At 39.1% G+C, this 18,442-nt stretch overlaps 1 protein-coding gene across 6 annotated transcripts in view; it reads right to left on the bottom strand.

Annotated features, from left to right (window-relative positions):
* Positions 1 to 18,442, bottom strand: part of CLIP1 (CAP-Gly domain containing linker protein 1) — a 70,249-nt gene that overhangs the window by 17,734 nt on the left and 34,073 nt on the right. For 2 of the 6 annotated variants that reach the window (XM_068163435.1, XM_068163436.1), the window contains exons 8-19: positions 17,888 to 17,948; positions 16,750 to 16,782; positions 12,609 to 12,713; positions 10,193 to 11,137; positions 8,769 to 8,885; positions 7,888 to 7,945; positions 7,559 to 7,642; positions 6,351 to 6,507; positions 5,551 to 5,716; positions 5,241 to 5,456; positions 1,943 to 4,186; positions 603 to 740 (exon numbers count right to left, since the gene is read on the bottom strand). In XM_068163435.1, the coding sequence (XP_068019536.1) occupies positions 603 to 740; positions 1,943 to 4,186; positions 5,241 to 5,456; positions 5,551 to 5,716; positions 6,351 to 6,507; positions 7,559 to 7,642; positions 7,888 to 7,945; positions 8,769 to 8,885; positions 10,193 to 11,137; positions 12,609 to 12,713; positions 16,750 to 16,782; positions 17,888 to 17,948 (4,324 nt within the window). The remainder of the gene's footprint in view (positions 1 to 602; positions 741 to 1,942; positions 4,187 to 5,240; positions 5,457 to 5,550; positions 5,717 to 6,350; positions 6,508 to 7,558; positions 7,643 to 7,887; positions 7,946 to 8,768; positions 8,886 to 10,192; positions 11,138 to 12,608; positions 12,714 to 16,749; positions 16,783 to 17,887; positions 17,949 to 18,442) is intronic. The other 4 variants (XM_068163437.1, XM_068163438.1, XM_068163439.1 and 1 more) reach the window with 3 other exon arrangements.

Here is an 18,442-nt window from a genome sequence, read left to right as displayed (position 1 = left end):
CTGTGAAGTTCTTTGGGACCCTTGTGCTGGTGTATCTGTATGGGGCACATCTCAGAGTTCGTACCTTGTCAGACCAGAAAAGTGGACAAAAGAAGATACTGTAACATTACCTATGTCAGGATCCCAAAGAGGATGTGCAGAGCAAGGAGTGCATGCCAGGTGAGAACTGGAGCAGTACCTTCTGTGGATTAGGAGCACTGCTACTGAGAGCTCTGCAGTACTTCACCAAAGTGTGAAGTTGCACCCCATGCTCACAAGCCTCAAGTGAAACCCATGTTTATCAGTTCTGTAATCTGCAAAACCTGCTGCAGCATCCAGAACTCTGTCTTTTTGTTGTTGTTGTTGCTGCACCAAAGAACACAACTTTATATGCTGTACAGTACTTGAAACCCCACACAAACCACAACAAAGCATGGATCATATGGCTATATAAAGCAGCCAGGTTTTCCATCGATGTGCACTCATCACAAGCCAGTCAAGACAGTATTGTGGTGGAAAAATGACAGAATCCCCTCCTGCCCAACCTGCTTCTTTGTAAGTCAAGAGTTGTTCCTTACACACTAGGAAAAACTTTTCATGTAAAAGCATTTAAATGTGATTACTTCATTCTGCAGCTTCTGGTTTGCCTGTCTGGAGTTCTCCAAGGAGGCCAAAGTTTCAATCTTTTCTTTGTGGATGGCATCCTTCTCTTTGGTCACTTTCTCCACAGCTTGGAAAACATCTTCTGCCATTTTGGCAGCCTGTATATAAAGGAGGGTGGGGGGGAAAACAAACAAACAGTATTACCAAAAGGACCTCTGAAAGCAGAAGATGAACCACAATACTTTATGCACAGCTCCATGGTTTGCCAGCTGCTTTCCAATTAAATATGGATTTGGGCTTGGACTAAATCACTTCCCCTCAGGTCCCTTCCAACCCCTATCATTCTGTGATCCAATTGGGAATTATTTGCCATTTAGAAGCTGCATAAAGTATAAAACTAAAAGGACATGAGAAGATCCCATGCAGAAACAGATCATAACCCCATGCTTGTGTCACCGCCAAGGAAGCTCATTTCTTCTTTAATTTCTGGAGTTTTGATTGCCACCGTGGTTGCACTTAGATTTCTAACTGCTTTAGACAGTAGTAGTTCAAGAGATATTCACTTCCAACAGGTTGCTCTATTTTCAGAAAATGTGGAATTACAAAATGATGTTAAAAAATGTGAAAAATAACTACAAATGACTTAGGAAATAAAGCCAATTATTACATTATTCCAGTGTTGTTCATTATGCTCTCATAAAAGGAAGTACTTCACAAGCACATTAAAATTCCTAGGTAGGCACAAGACAGTCCTGCAGGATATCTTGATTCCAATTTGCATTCAGAGTGATTTCATGGGCTTCAAGCCACACTGAAATTCAAAATGCTTTACAGAATTTGTTGGTGGTGAATATGAAACACTTCTGTGAATAAAAAGAACATCAGACTTGTCAATGTCTTTAACAGACTGCAATGTAAATTTACACGCTTTTCTTTCACTGCTTTTCATCCAATCACATTTACAGGAGCAGTGGGTTGTTTTCTAGGTTTTTTGAGTAACTCACATTTGTAGTTTGCTGTGATTTAACACAAAACTGCACAAAGATCTAATCTAAAGCCTCATCTGTTACTGCTCTAGCTTTTAAGCTGCAGAGTACTTCAGCAAAAAGGAGCTGCTCAATTTCTCCTACCAGATTCAAGAAACAAAATTCCTTTTATTCACAGTTGAAGCTGTATGCAACATTCAGTGGCAATATTGGCTTTTAGATTTAGAAGTTACAGGCGGAGAGAGGCTGTAACTCCAGCCTGCTTACACTAAGCTGAAGTGCTGACTGAGCAGAGAAGTGCAGAGAGGAAACCATTGGTTAGTGCTCAGGATTAGTATAACTGAACTGGATTCTTTACCCATGGGTTTCAATACCTCCTTTTCCTGTGCTACCCTTTGGGCCTGGAGAGTCTCAATTTCTTTTAGTTTCAAAACCAGATTGTTCATCTCCTCCTGCAGCATCTGATTTTTGCCCTGAGATACCAGCAATCTGCCTGAGAGGTCACTATTACTTTGTTCTAAAAGTGCTACTTCTTCGTGCAGTTTATTACAATCCTCGGAGAACTTCTCTTTCTCTTTTAATGCTTCTTCCCTAATGATGACCAAACTCTTCTGTTCAGCAAGCAGGCTGTCATTTTCCTCAAGTAACTTTATTCTCTCCTTCTCTGTCACCTCTAGCCTCTCAGAGACAGAGTTGTGCATGGCCTGGAGCTCTGCATTTGATTTAGCCAAGGAAGCAAAGTCACTCTTCAGTTGTTCCATACTGGAAGCAAGCTGCTCTGCCTCTGCACGGAGGGTTTCATTTTCTTTAACTACTTCCACAAGTTTAGATTCAGATTTTTCTTTCTCCTGAACAAAAATATCTTTCTCAGTCAGAAATTCTTTATTTTTCTCTCTCAGCATTTTTATGTCCTTTTCCAAGGAGCTGATGTTTCTTTGAAGTTCCATACATTCCAAGGAAAATGATTCCTTGTCCATTTTTCTAGCTTCCTTTTCCATGGTTAAGTTTTCTTTCATAATCTCAACCTCTCCATTTAATTTTTGACACTTATCTTGCAATTCCATCTTCTCTCTGGCCAGAATTTCCTTCTCAGTGGAACAGGTATTCAGTGAAGATGACAGGACCTGCTCAGCATGTGATGCAGCACTCAGTTCATTTTCTAATGTTGTCTTGGCATCCTGGGCCTCTTTCAGAAGAGCTGAAAGGTCACATTTACAGGCCATTAGCTCCTGATTTTCTAGAGTCTTCTTACTAAGCTCCTCCTTGAGGGCTTCAATGCAACCTTGAAGCATTGTATTCTCTTGGGCCAGAGCTCTCTTGGCTGAGATGTCCAGTTCATGTTCTCTCTTCATTTCAGAAATTTCATTTGCAGTAGACTTGTTTTCATCAAGAAGCTTTAAGTATTTGTTCTCCAATTCCTTCTTCTCTTGGAGAAGGGCTTCATTATGCTTTTCAAATTGCAACAACTTCTGAGAACAGGATTCCTTTTCTAAGCTCAGTTCATTTATTTTCTCAGTGAATACTTTCTCAGCAAGTACAGCATCTGCTGTCGCCTTAGCAAGCTTTTCAGTTATCGCCTTATTTTCACTCAAAAGTTCCTCCCTTTCAGCCAAAAGCCTTTGTTCTGATGAAGAGAGTGCCTCTTTCTCTTGAAGTAACTGAACACATTCAGAACTGGATCTGTCTCTTGAGGCTTTAACTTCTTCAAGATAACCAGAGAGATTAGTGAGGGAATCCTTCAGGTCCACGTTGTCTTTCATTGCTTTTTCAAGTTCTTTATGCTCAGTCTCCAGTTCTGTTTGCATCTCTTCTGTTCTCACTTTTAATGCTTGGTTTTCATTAACTGTATTGTTTAAACTCCCATGCAGCTCTTCAATGCTCTTAAGGAGCACCTCCTTCTCAGTCTGTAGACTCTGACTTGTCTGCAACAGAGTGTTCACTTCATTTTTCAAGGCTATATGTTCATTATTAAGATCTGAGTGTTTCCCTAGGGCTGAATCTCTCTCTGCGGTCAGAGTTGACACTTCTCTGGCCAGGGCCTCACAGGAACTTTCCAGCTTCTGAATAACATCATCTTTGTCTTTAACAACTGCATCTCTCTCTTCCAAAAGTTTCTTCTGATAATTCTCCAGCTCTTCCAATTCCTTCATGTGTTTCTGGCACACTGCATCCATGGCATCTTTGCTGGCCTGAAGTTCTTTCAGCTGTTGGAGCAAGGTTGACTCTGAAGACTGGAGAGAATCATTGTCTTGAGTTAATTTCAGGAAGTCTGCTTGTGCTGCCTCTAGCTCAGAGAGCAATCTGCTTTTCTCAGAAATTAGTGCTACCTTTTCAGTGCTTTCCCGTTGGCTTTGGGCCTCAGCTTCTTCCTTCTGCTTGAGAATTTTTCTGTTTTCTGAATTCAGTTCTTCATTTATTGTCTGAAGTTGTTCTTGTTCTTGCTGCACCAACAAAATCTTTGATTCCAGTTCTAGAAGTTTTGACAACAAGGAACCTCTCTCTAATTTTAAAGTATTCCCCTCCTGTGCCAAAGTCTCTTTTTCTGATATCAAACCCCTCATCTGGTCTGACATTAGTTCAATTTCTTTTCTGGCTGATGCTAATACAGAGCTTAAGGACTAAAGAAATAAAGTCAGGGAGAAGGGAAAACAAAAAAATGAAGTCAAGCAGACAAGAAATGTGGTTGAAGGACAAACAGAGCTATTGCATTTTAAAGTTTCAAAACCATGTATGAAGTGACACACAGCCCCTCTCTGTACTGAACTGCTGGCAGCCACCCCTGGTGTTCCATTATCAAACAAAAATCATACACAAGAAAACTTTTCAGTGGTAAAATAAATAACAAAAAAGAATCAAAAATACTGGTTTGAGGGTTCCTCTATGCAAGACTTCATCTTGTTTGTCAAGTTCCTCTCAACAAATTTGCTGAGTGTAAATTACTCAGAAAGAGAGGACACAGAATGATTTCTCGAGAATCCAAGTCAATTAAAATGCAGGAGTTACATTAGATCTTGACTTCCAATTCTCACATTCACCTTCTATAGGCAACCCTCCCCATGAGTCTGTCCAAAATACATCATCATGACCCATTTAATTCAATACACCACACCAGGGGTGTATTTGAAGTTGAGGTGTGTGCCAACTTATACATTAAATCTATTGCTGAAGCATGAACCAAACATTACAGCAAATAACTAATGAGAGATGAAAGCAAGCAGTAATGTCAAAGGGACAGAAGTGAAAAATAAAAACCATTAAAATTGAGCTACATACTAAATAGCTGTAGATACTATGGGCTCGTACTACAGGACAGAAATTCAGGTGTGTAACACCTTCCAATGAAATAGTTCACAACGTGTTTTAAAATGATAGCATTTAAAAAGCAGAACAGCATTTGGCTCCAACTGATAGTGCTGAGCCTGGTGTCTGTGAATATAAAATTTTAACTTCAAAGAACCACGTTTCAGGGATCCTTGTGCAATCTAGAGCAGACAGTTAATTGTGTATGCTTCTCCTCCCTAACCAACAGCAATCTACGTGGAAAAGCTCAAAAAGGAAACGCTGTGAAAAATCTTTCTGTCAAATGGTGAAGCCAAGCAAAACCAACAGTGATTCACTGAAACAGAAAGACTTAGACTTTAAATTACTTGCAGAGTAACAAAGTATACATACTCTGGCCTCTTCTGCTTGCTTTTTCAGTTCCTCAGCCTGTGTTTCTAACTCGCTGTTCTTCTTCTGGGCAATTTTCAGTGCCTCTTCTGCATCCAGCAAGTTCTGCTTAAACCCTTTGATATCTGCATCATGTTTAGTGATCATCTCAGAAGTTTCTTTTTCATACTTTGCCTGGAGATCCCTATACTCATTTTGCGTAGTCTCAATTTGCTTTTTCTGACAGAAGACAAAGCAATTGGAACACAGTTAGAGAAGCATTGGTACAATATTCTCCACAAATTTAGCTAGTGCTTTTTAAAGTCCCTTTTACCATGTCTGTCAGTTGATCCTGCATAGTTTTTAGTTCTGCTTGATGAATCTTGAGAGTTTCTTGCTGACTCTGCTCAGCTTTCTGTGTTGTCTGCTCCACATTTTTCTGTAGCTGAACAGCCTTTTCATTTGCTTTTGTAAGCTCAAGTTGTATTTGCTCCAACTGCCTAAAAAGACCAAAAAAAGAACATTACTTTTTGCTGACGGCATGACAAGCACAGAGATAAAAGACTCTAAATTATGCTGAAGTTTGTATTCTGTCCAAGCATTTGAAAAGATATTTCATTATTTAACACATAAAGAAAGTTCTGCTAGATTCAATACACACAAGTGAGATTGAGCACTTACTCATGTGCAGAGCAACACACTGCAGTTACTCTGGCCCCAGCCCGGGGTGTCATAAAGGTGAAGAGTAACTGTTATAGATGCAATTTTCATTTGAAGCAAAACACCTTTTCTCTTGCTAGACAAAAACACAACCCAGACCTTTCATAGTATCAGAATAAACCAGGTTTACCAGGTAGTCAAAGAATTATGAAGAACAACCATGGGGCAGTGTAGTTAATTACAAAGTGGTTTACTCTAGGCAGCGAGAAGCATGTTACATTAGAACTTTAGAATGCTAAGTGATAGATGCTCTTTGTATCACTCAGAGGAGACTTTGGATTAATTTAGTTTGATAGAAAAAAGTTCACTTGTCAAATCAATGTGACACCTGGGAACACCTTGATCAGATATTTACAAAAGATAAACTGAGGAGGAAAGAATAAATGTGACAACATTCTGACACTGATGGAATACCTCTCTTTTAACCGCAGCTCATCATTCATTTTTGTAAGCTGGGCAGAGCTGTCTCCTGAAGACTTCATGATCTCTGCAATATCATTTTCAAGTTTGACTTTAGCTTCTATCAGTTGCTGCTCTTTCTCTTCTCGCTCCTTCAGTTTCTTCTCCATCACTGAGCAAAACAATGGTTAGCAATCTAGTAAATTTCAGAAAATGGGTATGCACAGACTAGCTAGAAGAGAGAAAAGAAGCTATAGGCAGAGCAATACTGATGCTAGAGAGCTTGTAAATTACCCCTTTAAAATCAAAAATTATGATTGTCTGACTTTTGAGCTGTTAACTGTAGCACAAGGTTAAGAACTCTTTGAGAAACAGTAAAAAAGCAACTAGTCAAGAAATCTTTCTTTCAGAAGCAAATCACTTAACTTCAGCCCGTTAGAACGTGATCCAAGTTTTGCCTATATCAGAAGGCAAGCAAGCAATATAGTAGGAGAGGTATGCACATCTTGCAGGTGAGACAACTCACCAGGCAGTTAGTAGAGCAGCAGAAGACAAACCAACATGAGCAACAAAGCTACACTGTAAAAATTACTCAGTCCAAGGCAGGCAAAGAGCAGCCCTTGAGATGACTTCTAAAGTCCCAAAAATGGCTTGAAAGGTTTGCTTACAGGCTACAGACTCATTCTTGGAAAGGCTGGTTTACAGGGTACAGAATCATTCTTAATTTCTTTCTACACTGGTTTCAAACAGAGATGTATGACTAGAAAGAAACACAAAGACTCTCTCCTGCGAGACCGGCAGAAGGCAACAACCAGAACAACATACAGGATTTTTTAATGTCCTTAAGAAGAAAACACTATTTAGGGACAAGGCTTCTGTGAATTAATCATCTTATGCTTCAGTCTGATCACCTGGCTTTTTTTGTCTGGTATCTGACCACCACCACAGCAGGACTTTGTTACAATGCCAAAAAAGAATTTAACTACTGATTTGGAATACATTCAACCAGGAAATCCCCTGCCTTGTTGCACTATTTCCTTAACATCATGGTCACCTTGCTGGGTCCATAAAGAGTGCCATAAAAGCCACTTTTTGCCTAGAGCAAAAAGGCAAATGTATGTTTGAAAGCATTAGGTGCTGCAACGCAGGGAGCTGAGCAGGAGGCAAAGGAAAGCACAAAGCTGAGGGATTTGTCAAAGCATTCCAGTTTACTTCTTTCTTACCAGTCAAACTAGACTTCAGCTGTTCCAGTTCTGAGGACATGAGTGCAAACTGCTCTTCTTTTTGGTTTAGTTTTTTTACTGTTTCTATGCAAGTAAAATTTTGAAAACAAAAGTTAGTAACTACTCAGATGCAGAGATTTCCACCTACTTGCAAGGTAGGTGCATTACTCTTAAACAGAGAGGTTGCAATAATCCTGTCCTTTACACAGCTGCTAAAACGGCTATACCACCAGGTGTAAATTCGAAAGCACGTGCAAAACCTCCTTTATTTTACAGCACCTGTTTTCTGCAGCTTTTCAGTTCTTTGATTGGTTTAGGAGCAGACATACCTTGCATAGATTGCTGAACGTTTTCTGCTTCATCAGCTGCGCTAGTAAACTTTTCTTTCTGAAAAATGGATAAGAACCCGAGATAAGGTTTGGCAATGGCAGTGTAATTCAACCACTGCATTGATGTTAGATATTTTTCGAGTACAAAAGGGAATAGTTTTACTCCTGTCAAAAACAGATCTGAAGTTTTTGAATTACAGTTTTGCACAGATGTATTTGGCAACATAAAACATGATTTTCCCTTGCCTTGATTGCAAGGTAAGTCCCTAAACAGTCAAGACAATTTCTCTGTAGCAACGGAATTGCAGCCACAGAGTGCAGATGTGATTTCTGGGTCTCAATGCAAGGAGCTACCCATGCTGTTTAGAGGCTGTACAGTGGACATCAGCAACCCTGTGGTCAGCCTCAAACCACTGTTACCCAGCTCCACCAGGAGGAAGAAATACTAGACAGTGAAGAAAAGGGAGCATATTGAGGAAGATAGGAAATGAGACTCTTCCACCAACTTCAAGTATTTGCTATGTCCACAGAAAGATTTTATGATGGGGACAATAAACCCTAAAAGCATTAACCCATGCAACAGTTACAATAAGAGGGCCATGTGTTTCTTAATCAGTAGTTTAAATTTGAACTACATGCTACTTTTGATTCAATATTTTATCTGAAATCCACAAACAGGAGTTCTACTGAAACAAAGCATATGATAAAATGCTCGTTTCATTCCGAGCCAGATCCTATCAGTCACAAACCCTTCTCCGCCTTTCATGAGTAAAACAGCTTTGAAAGACTTTGTTCAGAGCACATCCACCAATTTCAGTTACACTCTCACCAGGAAAACCAAAATCCAAAGGATAAAGTCAAAATTTGTGGGTATTACTCACCAAAACTTGAAGATCCTTTTCCAAAGAATCTTTAACTTGATTTACTGCACTCAAGTTTTTCTCAAGGTCAAGAAGCTTTTGCTCTTTGCCCTGCAGTTCTTTGGCCAGATTACTAGCCTAACAAAGGTGATGGAATGGAGCAAAACAAAATTACAAACATGAATGGAAAATTAGGGAAAAATAAAAGTTGAATCTGAAAGAAATAACTACAATATTAAAATCAGTGTCAGATGGAAAACTGAAGGGGAAAAAAAAACCACAACTGAAGAAAAAAAAATGGTGAGGTGTTAAGTGAGTGAAGCTGATCACTGATAACTACATACATCACAGTGCTAATTGCATCTTGGAATACATTTGAAATCATTAAGATTTATTTCTCTTGGAATTCATGGTGAAAATGTTATTTAATGGCAGACAGTTTTGAGAACGTTCACAATTTCCAAAGTTACAGCATCAGCTGAATTAGAGTTGGGGTTCTTCACTGTTTTAATTCTTGTAACTGATTAATTTAGCATCTATCCTCCCCTTGGCAATTCAGACCATCCATGGGGATGTGAGATTTTCAAAAGGCTCTGTGCCACACCCAGGAGTACTGCAGAAACAGAGTGTGGCTTCCAAAACTGAGTCTGTCAGTATCTAGTATCTTGGAACCATCTGAGAAGGGTTTAGGAAAGGTATCTCCAGTTATTTTCCACGACTCTTGCAATTTGAGGTCTAACTTGTCAGGTCATGCAGAGACTGGAGATGTGGAGGAACCCCTAAAATGAAATTATAACCTTGGCACTTTTCTTTCTAGCTGCCGTGGTAGAACAACTTTCAAGGACTGAATGCTATGCTACCAACTTTAAAGAGACATTTCACCCCAAATCAAGTAAGATTGATCACACTGCAGTCTGAGCTGCAAGGATATGGAACCTGACACCACCACTGCATACCCTTCTCTTAAAGAAAAGACCCACCAGATCCTTTTTGCTTTCTTTTAACAACCTCTTCTATCGTCTTGCTTGATGAGAGCAGTCAGGGTATAAACAAAGCATTTTCCCACCGAGCCCCAAGTTACTGTTTATCTGGCAACTTCTGTTGCCCAAAGGGGAACAATTTATATCTTAAGATACATGGATTCTTCTCCCAGATAATCCAAACTAACTTTTCCACAATGTAAAGACTTCAGCAGGGGCATGCTGAAGCTTGAAGAAACAAAATGCACTTTTGCTTAGTGGTGCTTAGTTTGCTTAGACCAAGCACTGTAAATCTGTTTAGAGACATGACCCACTTAACACTTTCTCCAAACCTCCTCAGAAGGTCCTTCAATACACATTCAATACAAATTTTTTTCCTGTGATGCATTCACTATAGCAGATGAGAACAGTACAAATGTCAAATAAAAAGGAAGCAGAAATAAAAGGATGGCTGTTGATACAAACCTTGCTAATTCCATCAACCTTTTCAGTCTCTAAATTCTGAATTTGTTTCTCAGCTGCCTCAAGCTGCTCGCTAAGTTTCTGGATTTCCAATTTACCTTCAGAATTGGCTTTCTGAAGTGCAGCAAGGTCCAAAAGCTTTTCTTCAGCAGCTTTGATCTGTGGTGTAAGACTATCAATAACTTTGGTTTGTTCATTGTACTTGGCTTGCAGTACCTCTAGCTCCTTTACCTTTATTTCAGCTTCCTGTAATTTGTTTAAAGTGTCTTCCATTTCTACTAGATGCTGATCTTCCACACTTTCCAGTTTGGTCTTCAGGACTTCCAGGTTTTGATCTTTCTCCTCTGTGACTGCCAACAGTTTTGCTTTCAGTGCCTCAATCTCTTTCAAATGATGAGATTTTTCATTTTCCTGCTTCAGTTTTAAATTTGACATTTCATTTTCATAGTCTAATTTAATCTTCTCTATCTGAGTCTTTAACTCTGCAAATTCTGCTGTCTCAGCCCCTACACCTTTGCTGAAAGAAACTTTTAATTCTTCCATTGCTTGCTGATGGGAGGCAATTGCAGATTCCAGCTTTGACTTCCACAGCTCTATAACATCTGAATTCTCCTTGTTGGCATGATCCAGCTTAGTTTTCAAGGATTCATTTTCTTTTGCCATTCTCTCATTTGAAGCGGAAAGTGATTTGATCTCTTTCTGCAACGCTTCTTCACTAATTCCAAACTTCTCTTTCAGTGAATTCATCTCATTCTGATGCTCTTTGCTGACTGCTGCCATTTTTTCTTGCAAAGAACTTATTTCTTGTAGCAAGGAAAGAGAAGTGTCCACATCATCCATGTGTTTACTAGACTCTAACCTCCCTCGAAGCTCAGACACTTCCTTCGCCCGCAAGGCTAGATCTCTTTCGAGTTCCATGATGCGAGACTTTTCTGACACTGTGGCCACCTGTGATTCACAGCATTTTGAGAGAAGAAGAAAGAATTACAAAAGATATGTTAATACAAATACCCAAATGTTAAAAATACTCAGGCCTCGCTGAAAAACCATCGAGTGTTGCAAACTAACTTTAGTAATGTATTCTGACCAACCTTTTAGTTTCATTGTCAGCTCCTACCTCCATGGAAATTCTACAGAAACTTTAGAGTAAAAGCAAATGCTGGGAAGCAAGGCTGACTGTTGTTTCATTTAGGTACAAATTATCACTTTAAAAGAAGGAAAAACATCCATGTCCTTGTATTACATGCATATTATTTTCTGAAAGTGGAATTTATTTCAATTCATTTTTCTGTGGTTATCTAGAAATAACCACTTGCTACCCAACTGAAACATTGCTCATATGCAGAAGGGCATTTTGTAACAACATGTTTTTCAAAACCATTTTAAAGCAGACTGAAAAACAAAGGAGAGCCCTGAGGTCTATATTTGTTGAAATAATTGCTTCCAAATTCATCTCATGCCAGCTATGGGACTGTCAGGGAAAATACTAATGCATTTTCAGCTTACAAACCCTTTGCAGTTCCTTCTACAGCTGGCCCATTGTTTGCTCTGAAAAAGCACCCTCATGTTATCTGAAGTTTTCACTGAGAATAAAAGCAGCTTGTGGTATGGAGCAGCAGGCAAAGCTACCACAATTATTTCTCATTGGGACATCACTGTTTACAACCTACTTATTATACCAACATCCTGAATGAGATACTTACCTGCAATTGTTCTTTGAAAGTACTTATTATAGAGTGTATTCTTAGTTTTATAGATTCATCCCTACCTCAACATCAAGAAAAGCCATGTGAGAGCATGAAAATATCTATCCAACCTATCTAAGAACTGACAACTGCTGAAATTCTGACTTGGGACAAAGTATGTCCAGTAATATTTTGACAGGCAACATCATTATTAATGGTACTGGGATATCCATGAAAAGATTATGTCATGGATGTAAAAAGTAAAACTAAAAAGCTACTGCAACCCATGACTTAGGAGAGGAAGTAGTACAACTATTTAACAGCTCAGAAACCAAGCCCCAGATTTGTGTTAAATGCACTGGCACAGTCAATATTACTTTTTGAGGATTTAATAAACTTTGCCACTTCTAAAACCAAATGACTGAACATTCCCTCATAACTGCTACAATTGACTTGGATCCAAGTATTAATTTTGCAGTTTCAAGACTTCTTACCTGAATTCTTCTGAAGAATGAGTACACATACAGGCACACACACACAACACTGAAGCTGAAAGTTAATGCTAGCTTTTCAAGTGTTCCAGCTCTAGCTACAGCAGGTATTGATCATGGCAGAAGCAAGGACCTGTTTAGCATGTCTTAAAAAGAAGATATATATACCCACAGTAGACTGTGTCATCAGAAATCCTCCACAACACAAATCACTCTTGTTATTTAAATAGTGAAAACCATTACCCTAGTGTCTTCTAACTCCCTCTGGAGTTTGTCAGCTTTGGTCTTTTCAAAGAGCAGGCTCTGTTCAAGCTCCTTAATGCGGGCATGCTCCAGTTTGGTCTGCGTCTGTTAGTAGAAAGGGAAAGGAAGAGAACACAACGGTGCCACCATCACATGCCAGCACAAGAGGAGGGAGCCACATGCAGGCCGTGCTGCCAGAGTCTTCTACCAATGATGAACAGAGAAGATGCAGTGGATAAAATGAACAGGGAAATGCTATGGATGAGAAAGATGGACTGAAGGTGTAAATGGACTGACGTGTGAAAAAAAAACAACTAAACATGTAAAAAAAAAAATAATAAAAATAAATCACAGAGAAATGTGAACAAAAAAGTTTCATGCAGCCAAGTAGAAGTTATTTATCAGTACATGAAGTTTTCAGCACAAATTAGAATAGTTATGTCAAAAATATATGTGTTTATATAGCACTGTTTCTTCTAACAGGATGGTGAATCCCTTTCCTTGGCAGCCCACTGACTTTTTTTTTCTTTAATGTATTTGGCTTATCTTAGAAATGACCTCATTAACCAGGGGACAAGAATTCACTACTAAAACTCATCTGACAAATCAAAACTTTTAAACTACTTCCCAAAACCCCCCCCATAGTAGCTACATCACAAGTCTCAGCCATAAAAATCCTTCTGTCAAAGACATGGGAACATTAAGGTTCATTTGTCACTATTGTATGAATTATTTGAGTAGAAATATGAAGAATGATTTTCTCTAACTATAGAACCCTCCTAGCTTTTCCTCCTCCTCCATCAGGAAGGAAGCAAGTGTCAAGATTGTCCGGAAACAGGTGAAAAAAAAAACAGTGAATTGGTCTGGATTGCTCTATACTAACTGAAGTCTAAATATCCTGGACAAGATGTGGAAGTAAGAGGGGAAAAACCCTTAAGATCTTTATAACTCTAAAAGGTTCCTAAAGAGAAGCAGAAAACAGAGGAAATGAAGCGATTAGGTACCTCCTAACTTTGCTTACAAAAAGGTAGAACTTCCAGCAAGAACACAGAGTACAGGATATTCTGGCTTGATGCCCAGGTACTTCCAGAGGCCTACAAGAGAGGTTGAAGTTTGAGAGGCGCAGGTGAAGTCCAAACACAACCTGAGCCTCTGAAGTGAGGAAAAGTGGGGGAGTGGTGGAGAAAAAGAGAAACATCAAGAACTAGACACCATGCTCATTTCTGAAGTGCCAAGATCCAAGTGTTGGGCCAGTCTTGACAGGTCACGGTCTAAACAATTAAAGCGATTATGAAAGTCTACTGTTGCTTCAGGGCTTGTGCACACTGAAAGTAAGGAGAATGTCCAGAAGAAGACTGAACAAAATTTGAAGACGTGTTTATTAACTGAAGAAGTTGCATCCATCAGTTTTGATGAAAGTTCTCCACACAGCTTACCTGCTGCAGTTAATTTACTGTTGAAAAGTCACACAAGCAAACCACAAAATGCTGAACTGCTAACAGAAGAGAGTCCTGCAGGCTGAACAGCTGCCCACTGAACACTGGATTGAAAGAATCCAAAAAGACAGGAAGATGTGTGAGTAATTCCACAGCCTCACTGCTGCCAAAGCCACAGTGCAGAGTGTCTGCACAGCTGGCAGGACACTGCTGCTTCTCTGGATCTTAGTAATGTGATACTGAAAGATCCCTACAGAACTGTGTTATTTATAGAGTGACAAGTTGATTAGAACTGCCTCCAGACCAGCCACAGTGGTTAAAGATCATATGTAGTCTCTGCAGAACAAGTGGGATGGAGCTGAGCCTCTTGTTTTGCTTCAGGCTTGTTCTCCCAACACAGTACTCCCTCTGACAGCATCAAGTTATCTTCTTTCCCAAAAGCAGGCAGACATCTGGTGGGTTAATTTTTCAAACACCTACAGCTTTAAACAGTTGGTTTTTTTCTATGCAGCTACTAGGTCCAAGATACAAAAATCCACAAGCACTAGAGGTTGCCTCTCACATTTGTCTATTTTTTGAAATTCCATAGCAGATTTCCTCTCTGTCAGTGGAAGATCTTCAGTGTTTATGGGGAAAAAAGCTTCATGAGAACACAAATTACTGTTGTTGCCTCCCATGGCATTTGAAAACAGAACTAAGTATCCTAAGGGAAATAACAGTATTTTGTAAGTGTCTAGCATTCAGTCCCCTCTCTTAGACAGGCTACAAACCAGTAAATCTGGCAAGTAATCAATTATAAATATTTATACTTTCCTTGCTCCAATTCACCAAAGGACTAATAAAAACAAAAGAAACCCACACCTGACAGTTGCAGAATTCTCCCTACAGGACTATACTACATAAAACCCCAAACACTTTTGATTGTTAGTGTTATAGACATTGCTTCACTACTTCAAAGATCAGAGATATTGTCACTGATTATTGCAGGGTTTTTTAATCCCATCTCTTACATATTACAAAGGGAAAGAAGTTAAAATCTTACCAAAATGAAAATAAAAGATTAAAGAAAACCCAAAACAAAACACAGCTCCAGAGACCTTTGCTGGACACCTTTTCCCCCCATTTAGGGCATGGAAGATTATCCTTTAAAAAAGTATGATTTCTAAGGGCCAGACTCCGCTTTTCTTGAGATAAAAATCACCACAAATGTTTTAGTCACTCCAATTTCTCTCCTGATCGTCTAGAGAGAAATATCTAAATTATTATGTTCCTCTGTGAGGAAACCCAGAGCACAGCAAACTGGGAAGAGCAAAATACTACCAAAAGAAGAAACATTAAGCCTTAGCTTGGATGGAAAAGAAAAACAGAAAGAAACCAACAAATTAACAACAACAAAGGAAGCATCTCCACCTTCTCCAAAGCTTTGCAGTTAGATTAAGAATGAATAGCAAACTGAGATGAGCCTTGAGCCTTAAAGAACTCCACTCAAACTTCAGAGACCAGTCATCAACTGTGTCCAGCACTTGTGTACTCTAGCTACACTTTCACTTCAAAATAAACCTTATTGTTAAATTCTCCATCTATAGGTCAAGCTGTGAAATTGTGCTGAACCCATAAATGCTGATAATGATTTCTAGGGTAGGGGCAAGATGACCTTTGGCTCCTTCGTGCTGGGTTGACAGTATCAGACCATGACTGAGATTATGAAGCATTAGCTTAGAAACTAAGTGGTCACCCACTTCTCTCCTTTAGAGAGAGAAGACGTCATTTTTTTTAATGGAAAAATTAGAATAGGGAAATCAGGAGTAAAGATAGGATTAAACAAGGAGTGCACAAAACAAGAGAAAGGAAGGGCACATGCAGATTTACTTCTAACACACCGTGAGCCTGATTGGAAGAATAGAGGAGACCCAGATCGCTGAAGTAGCTTCGCAAAAGGAACACCTAAGAATGCACAGCAGGAAACCAGTTTTAGTCTTGAGAACTTCCTATCTCGGCTGGGGACACAGCAGAGGAGGCAGCCTGGAATATATTTTCCTGCGTCCAATTAAAGAGAGGGCTTTTACAGGCCACTCTTCTGAGCTATGGAAGCAAGAGGGCTGCTTAAACATCTCGTAAGGCCACTTCTGTTATCCAGTACCACATATTTTCCTACATCATTCAAAGAGCAGCTACATGAAGCTACAATAAACTCAGTTCTTCACACTAATTCTTCAGATACTTTTAATCCCCTCTCCCCTTAGCATTTCATGTCCACTAAAAAGAAACAAAGAGGGGGAGGTGGGGAACACACCGATTTTTTTTTCCTCAGAAAAATGAATCGGCTAATTGGATACTGCATCTATTGAAGAGCAGAAGGAGCTCCTAGGAAAGCATGCAGAATTCTGTGAAGAAAGCAACCAAAATCCTACAGCCTGCAGTCATTTTCTACAAGCTCCTATACTCTTCAATTAGTTGCATAGCTTTTAACCCTAAAGAATTTCAATGACACATTCACCCTCTCTCCAGTTGATGGCGATTACAACGTTTAGTCATTGCACACATTCCTTTGGCTAAATGTTGTCATTGCTCTGAAAGCAACATGCACACAAATACTAGAGTCAATGTTTCAATAACAGATTATGCAGTTAGTGAATAAGTATAAGCATTTTCTGCACACAATCTGTTAACATGGGATGTCTCTGCACATTTGCGTGCCCTCTTACATTTTCTGGGTCTTCCGAAATCTGCCTCTTTCGCTATCAGTAAAATTAAAAAACAAACAGACAAAAAATATTTCACCTGCAGACTTGACACTATCATTCCAACACAAACAACAGAACACATTTCATTGTCTTGAATTCACTTTAAACTCTTGAAGCTCTGCAGCTTGACAAACCAAAGCCTTTAAGATGGCTTGCCGTGGCTATCAACCGTTAACAACAAAACATTAAAACCTGAAATTTTCCATGGGCTAACCAATAAAAGCAGCACCCTATGAAGAACCTTGATAGGTATCTTAAAATGAATGGAAGACTAAAATAAAAGAAATGTTATATGAAATGAGTAACTTTCATAAGGCTAGCACTTTGATCATACATGGTTCACAGGAACAAAAATTAAGTTTGTACTTTATGCTGTGCAAGAAGATCTATTTCTTTTTGCCTTACGAGACAACAATAGAGTAGAACAATTTTAAAGTATCTTGCTTTATAATGTGAAATTTGATATAAAACTTGGCAAGGTTCAAATATCTGAGAGCAGAGAACAATCTTTCATTAAGAGCTTCCTATTCTGATTGTGTAATAGCACACTGGGGCTCAGCCCAACATTATAGTTACACGAATAATAGAAGGGTAAAAATTGCACACATTAATTGCTGGTTAGATTTTGTGTACAATAACTCTCAGGATTTTTTTTTGCTAATCAGTCTTGCCTAAGGAAGACAAACAGAGCATTTAATTTTCAAAGGCATAAATATTACTAACTTGCCATTTCAAAATTGTTCTTTTGTTGGTGGTTACTTTTAAACCATTTAAGAAACATTAGGAAGATATCATATGCAAGAAAGTATCAAAAAGTAGAGGGTTTTATGAATTAATTGAAATCACTCTAAACAACTACGGCCGTTTCACAGTACAACCTGTGCTCAAATGGGTGACTGAATTAAGGGTGCAGTCCCTCAGTTCCAAAACAGTTCACTAAAGGACTGAGGAACTGGGAATCATTTCCATGTGTTTTCCATACACCCAGACCAGTATTACATTTACTAATACATTCTTCCTTTCCCTTGTAGAGAGCAGTACACTTAATCTGAATTGTGTCCTACTATACACCTTGTTTATGAAACTGGAGATATTTTACCTCTAGGTCTCCTTTGGTAATTGATTCTTCTTCCACGCGGAACTGAAGGTCTTCAACTTTCCTGTGGGGACAATTCATTAACATTCAGATAACTTGGGAAGAAAATGCTTTCAATCTCACTTCTCATTGGAAATCAGCACTACAGGGGCATCATTCTGATTGCACCAACAAACTGCAAGAAGCATTAAGGAGAAATCTCTCACAGGAAGCACTGGAGAGATGGAAAGCTGCTGTGTTTAAAACACAACTGCTGACAAAGGCATCAGTCTTCTTGCAGCTGTATAAAGAAAGCATTTTGTTGCATTTTCCAATGAGTTAAAAAGAAAACCTTTAAATCATAATTTCTGCATGCACTCAAAAGACGTGATCTAAATGAACACTGATCTCACATTCTGTACATTCTAGCATTCACCTAAGAAACAGTCAGGAAGTGAGGACACAGCCAAGATACCTGTGGACTTTCTAGAAGTGCGATGATCAACTTGCATCAAAAGTCTACCATAGACAAACACGTGAGGTGTCAAGAGGTACTGCAAGATGCAGAGTGGGAGAGCA

This window comes from Melanerpes formicivorus, unplaced genomic scaffold, assembly GCF_026170545.1.
Source record: "Melanerpes formicivorus ecotype bairdi unplaced genomic scaffold, bMelFor1.0.p_v2 SCAF_72, whole genome shotgun sequence".
Lineage (NCBI taxonomy): Eukaryota > Metazoa > Chordata > Aves > Piciformes > Picidae > Melanerpes > Melanerpes formicivorus.
The sequence above is the reverse complement of the archived record's forward strand: the minus strand, read 5'-3'. Positions and strand labels throughout refer to the sequence as shown.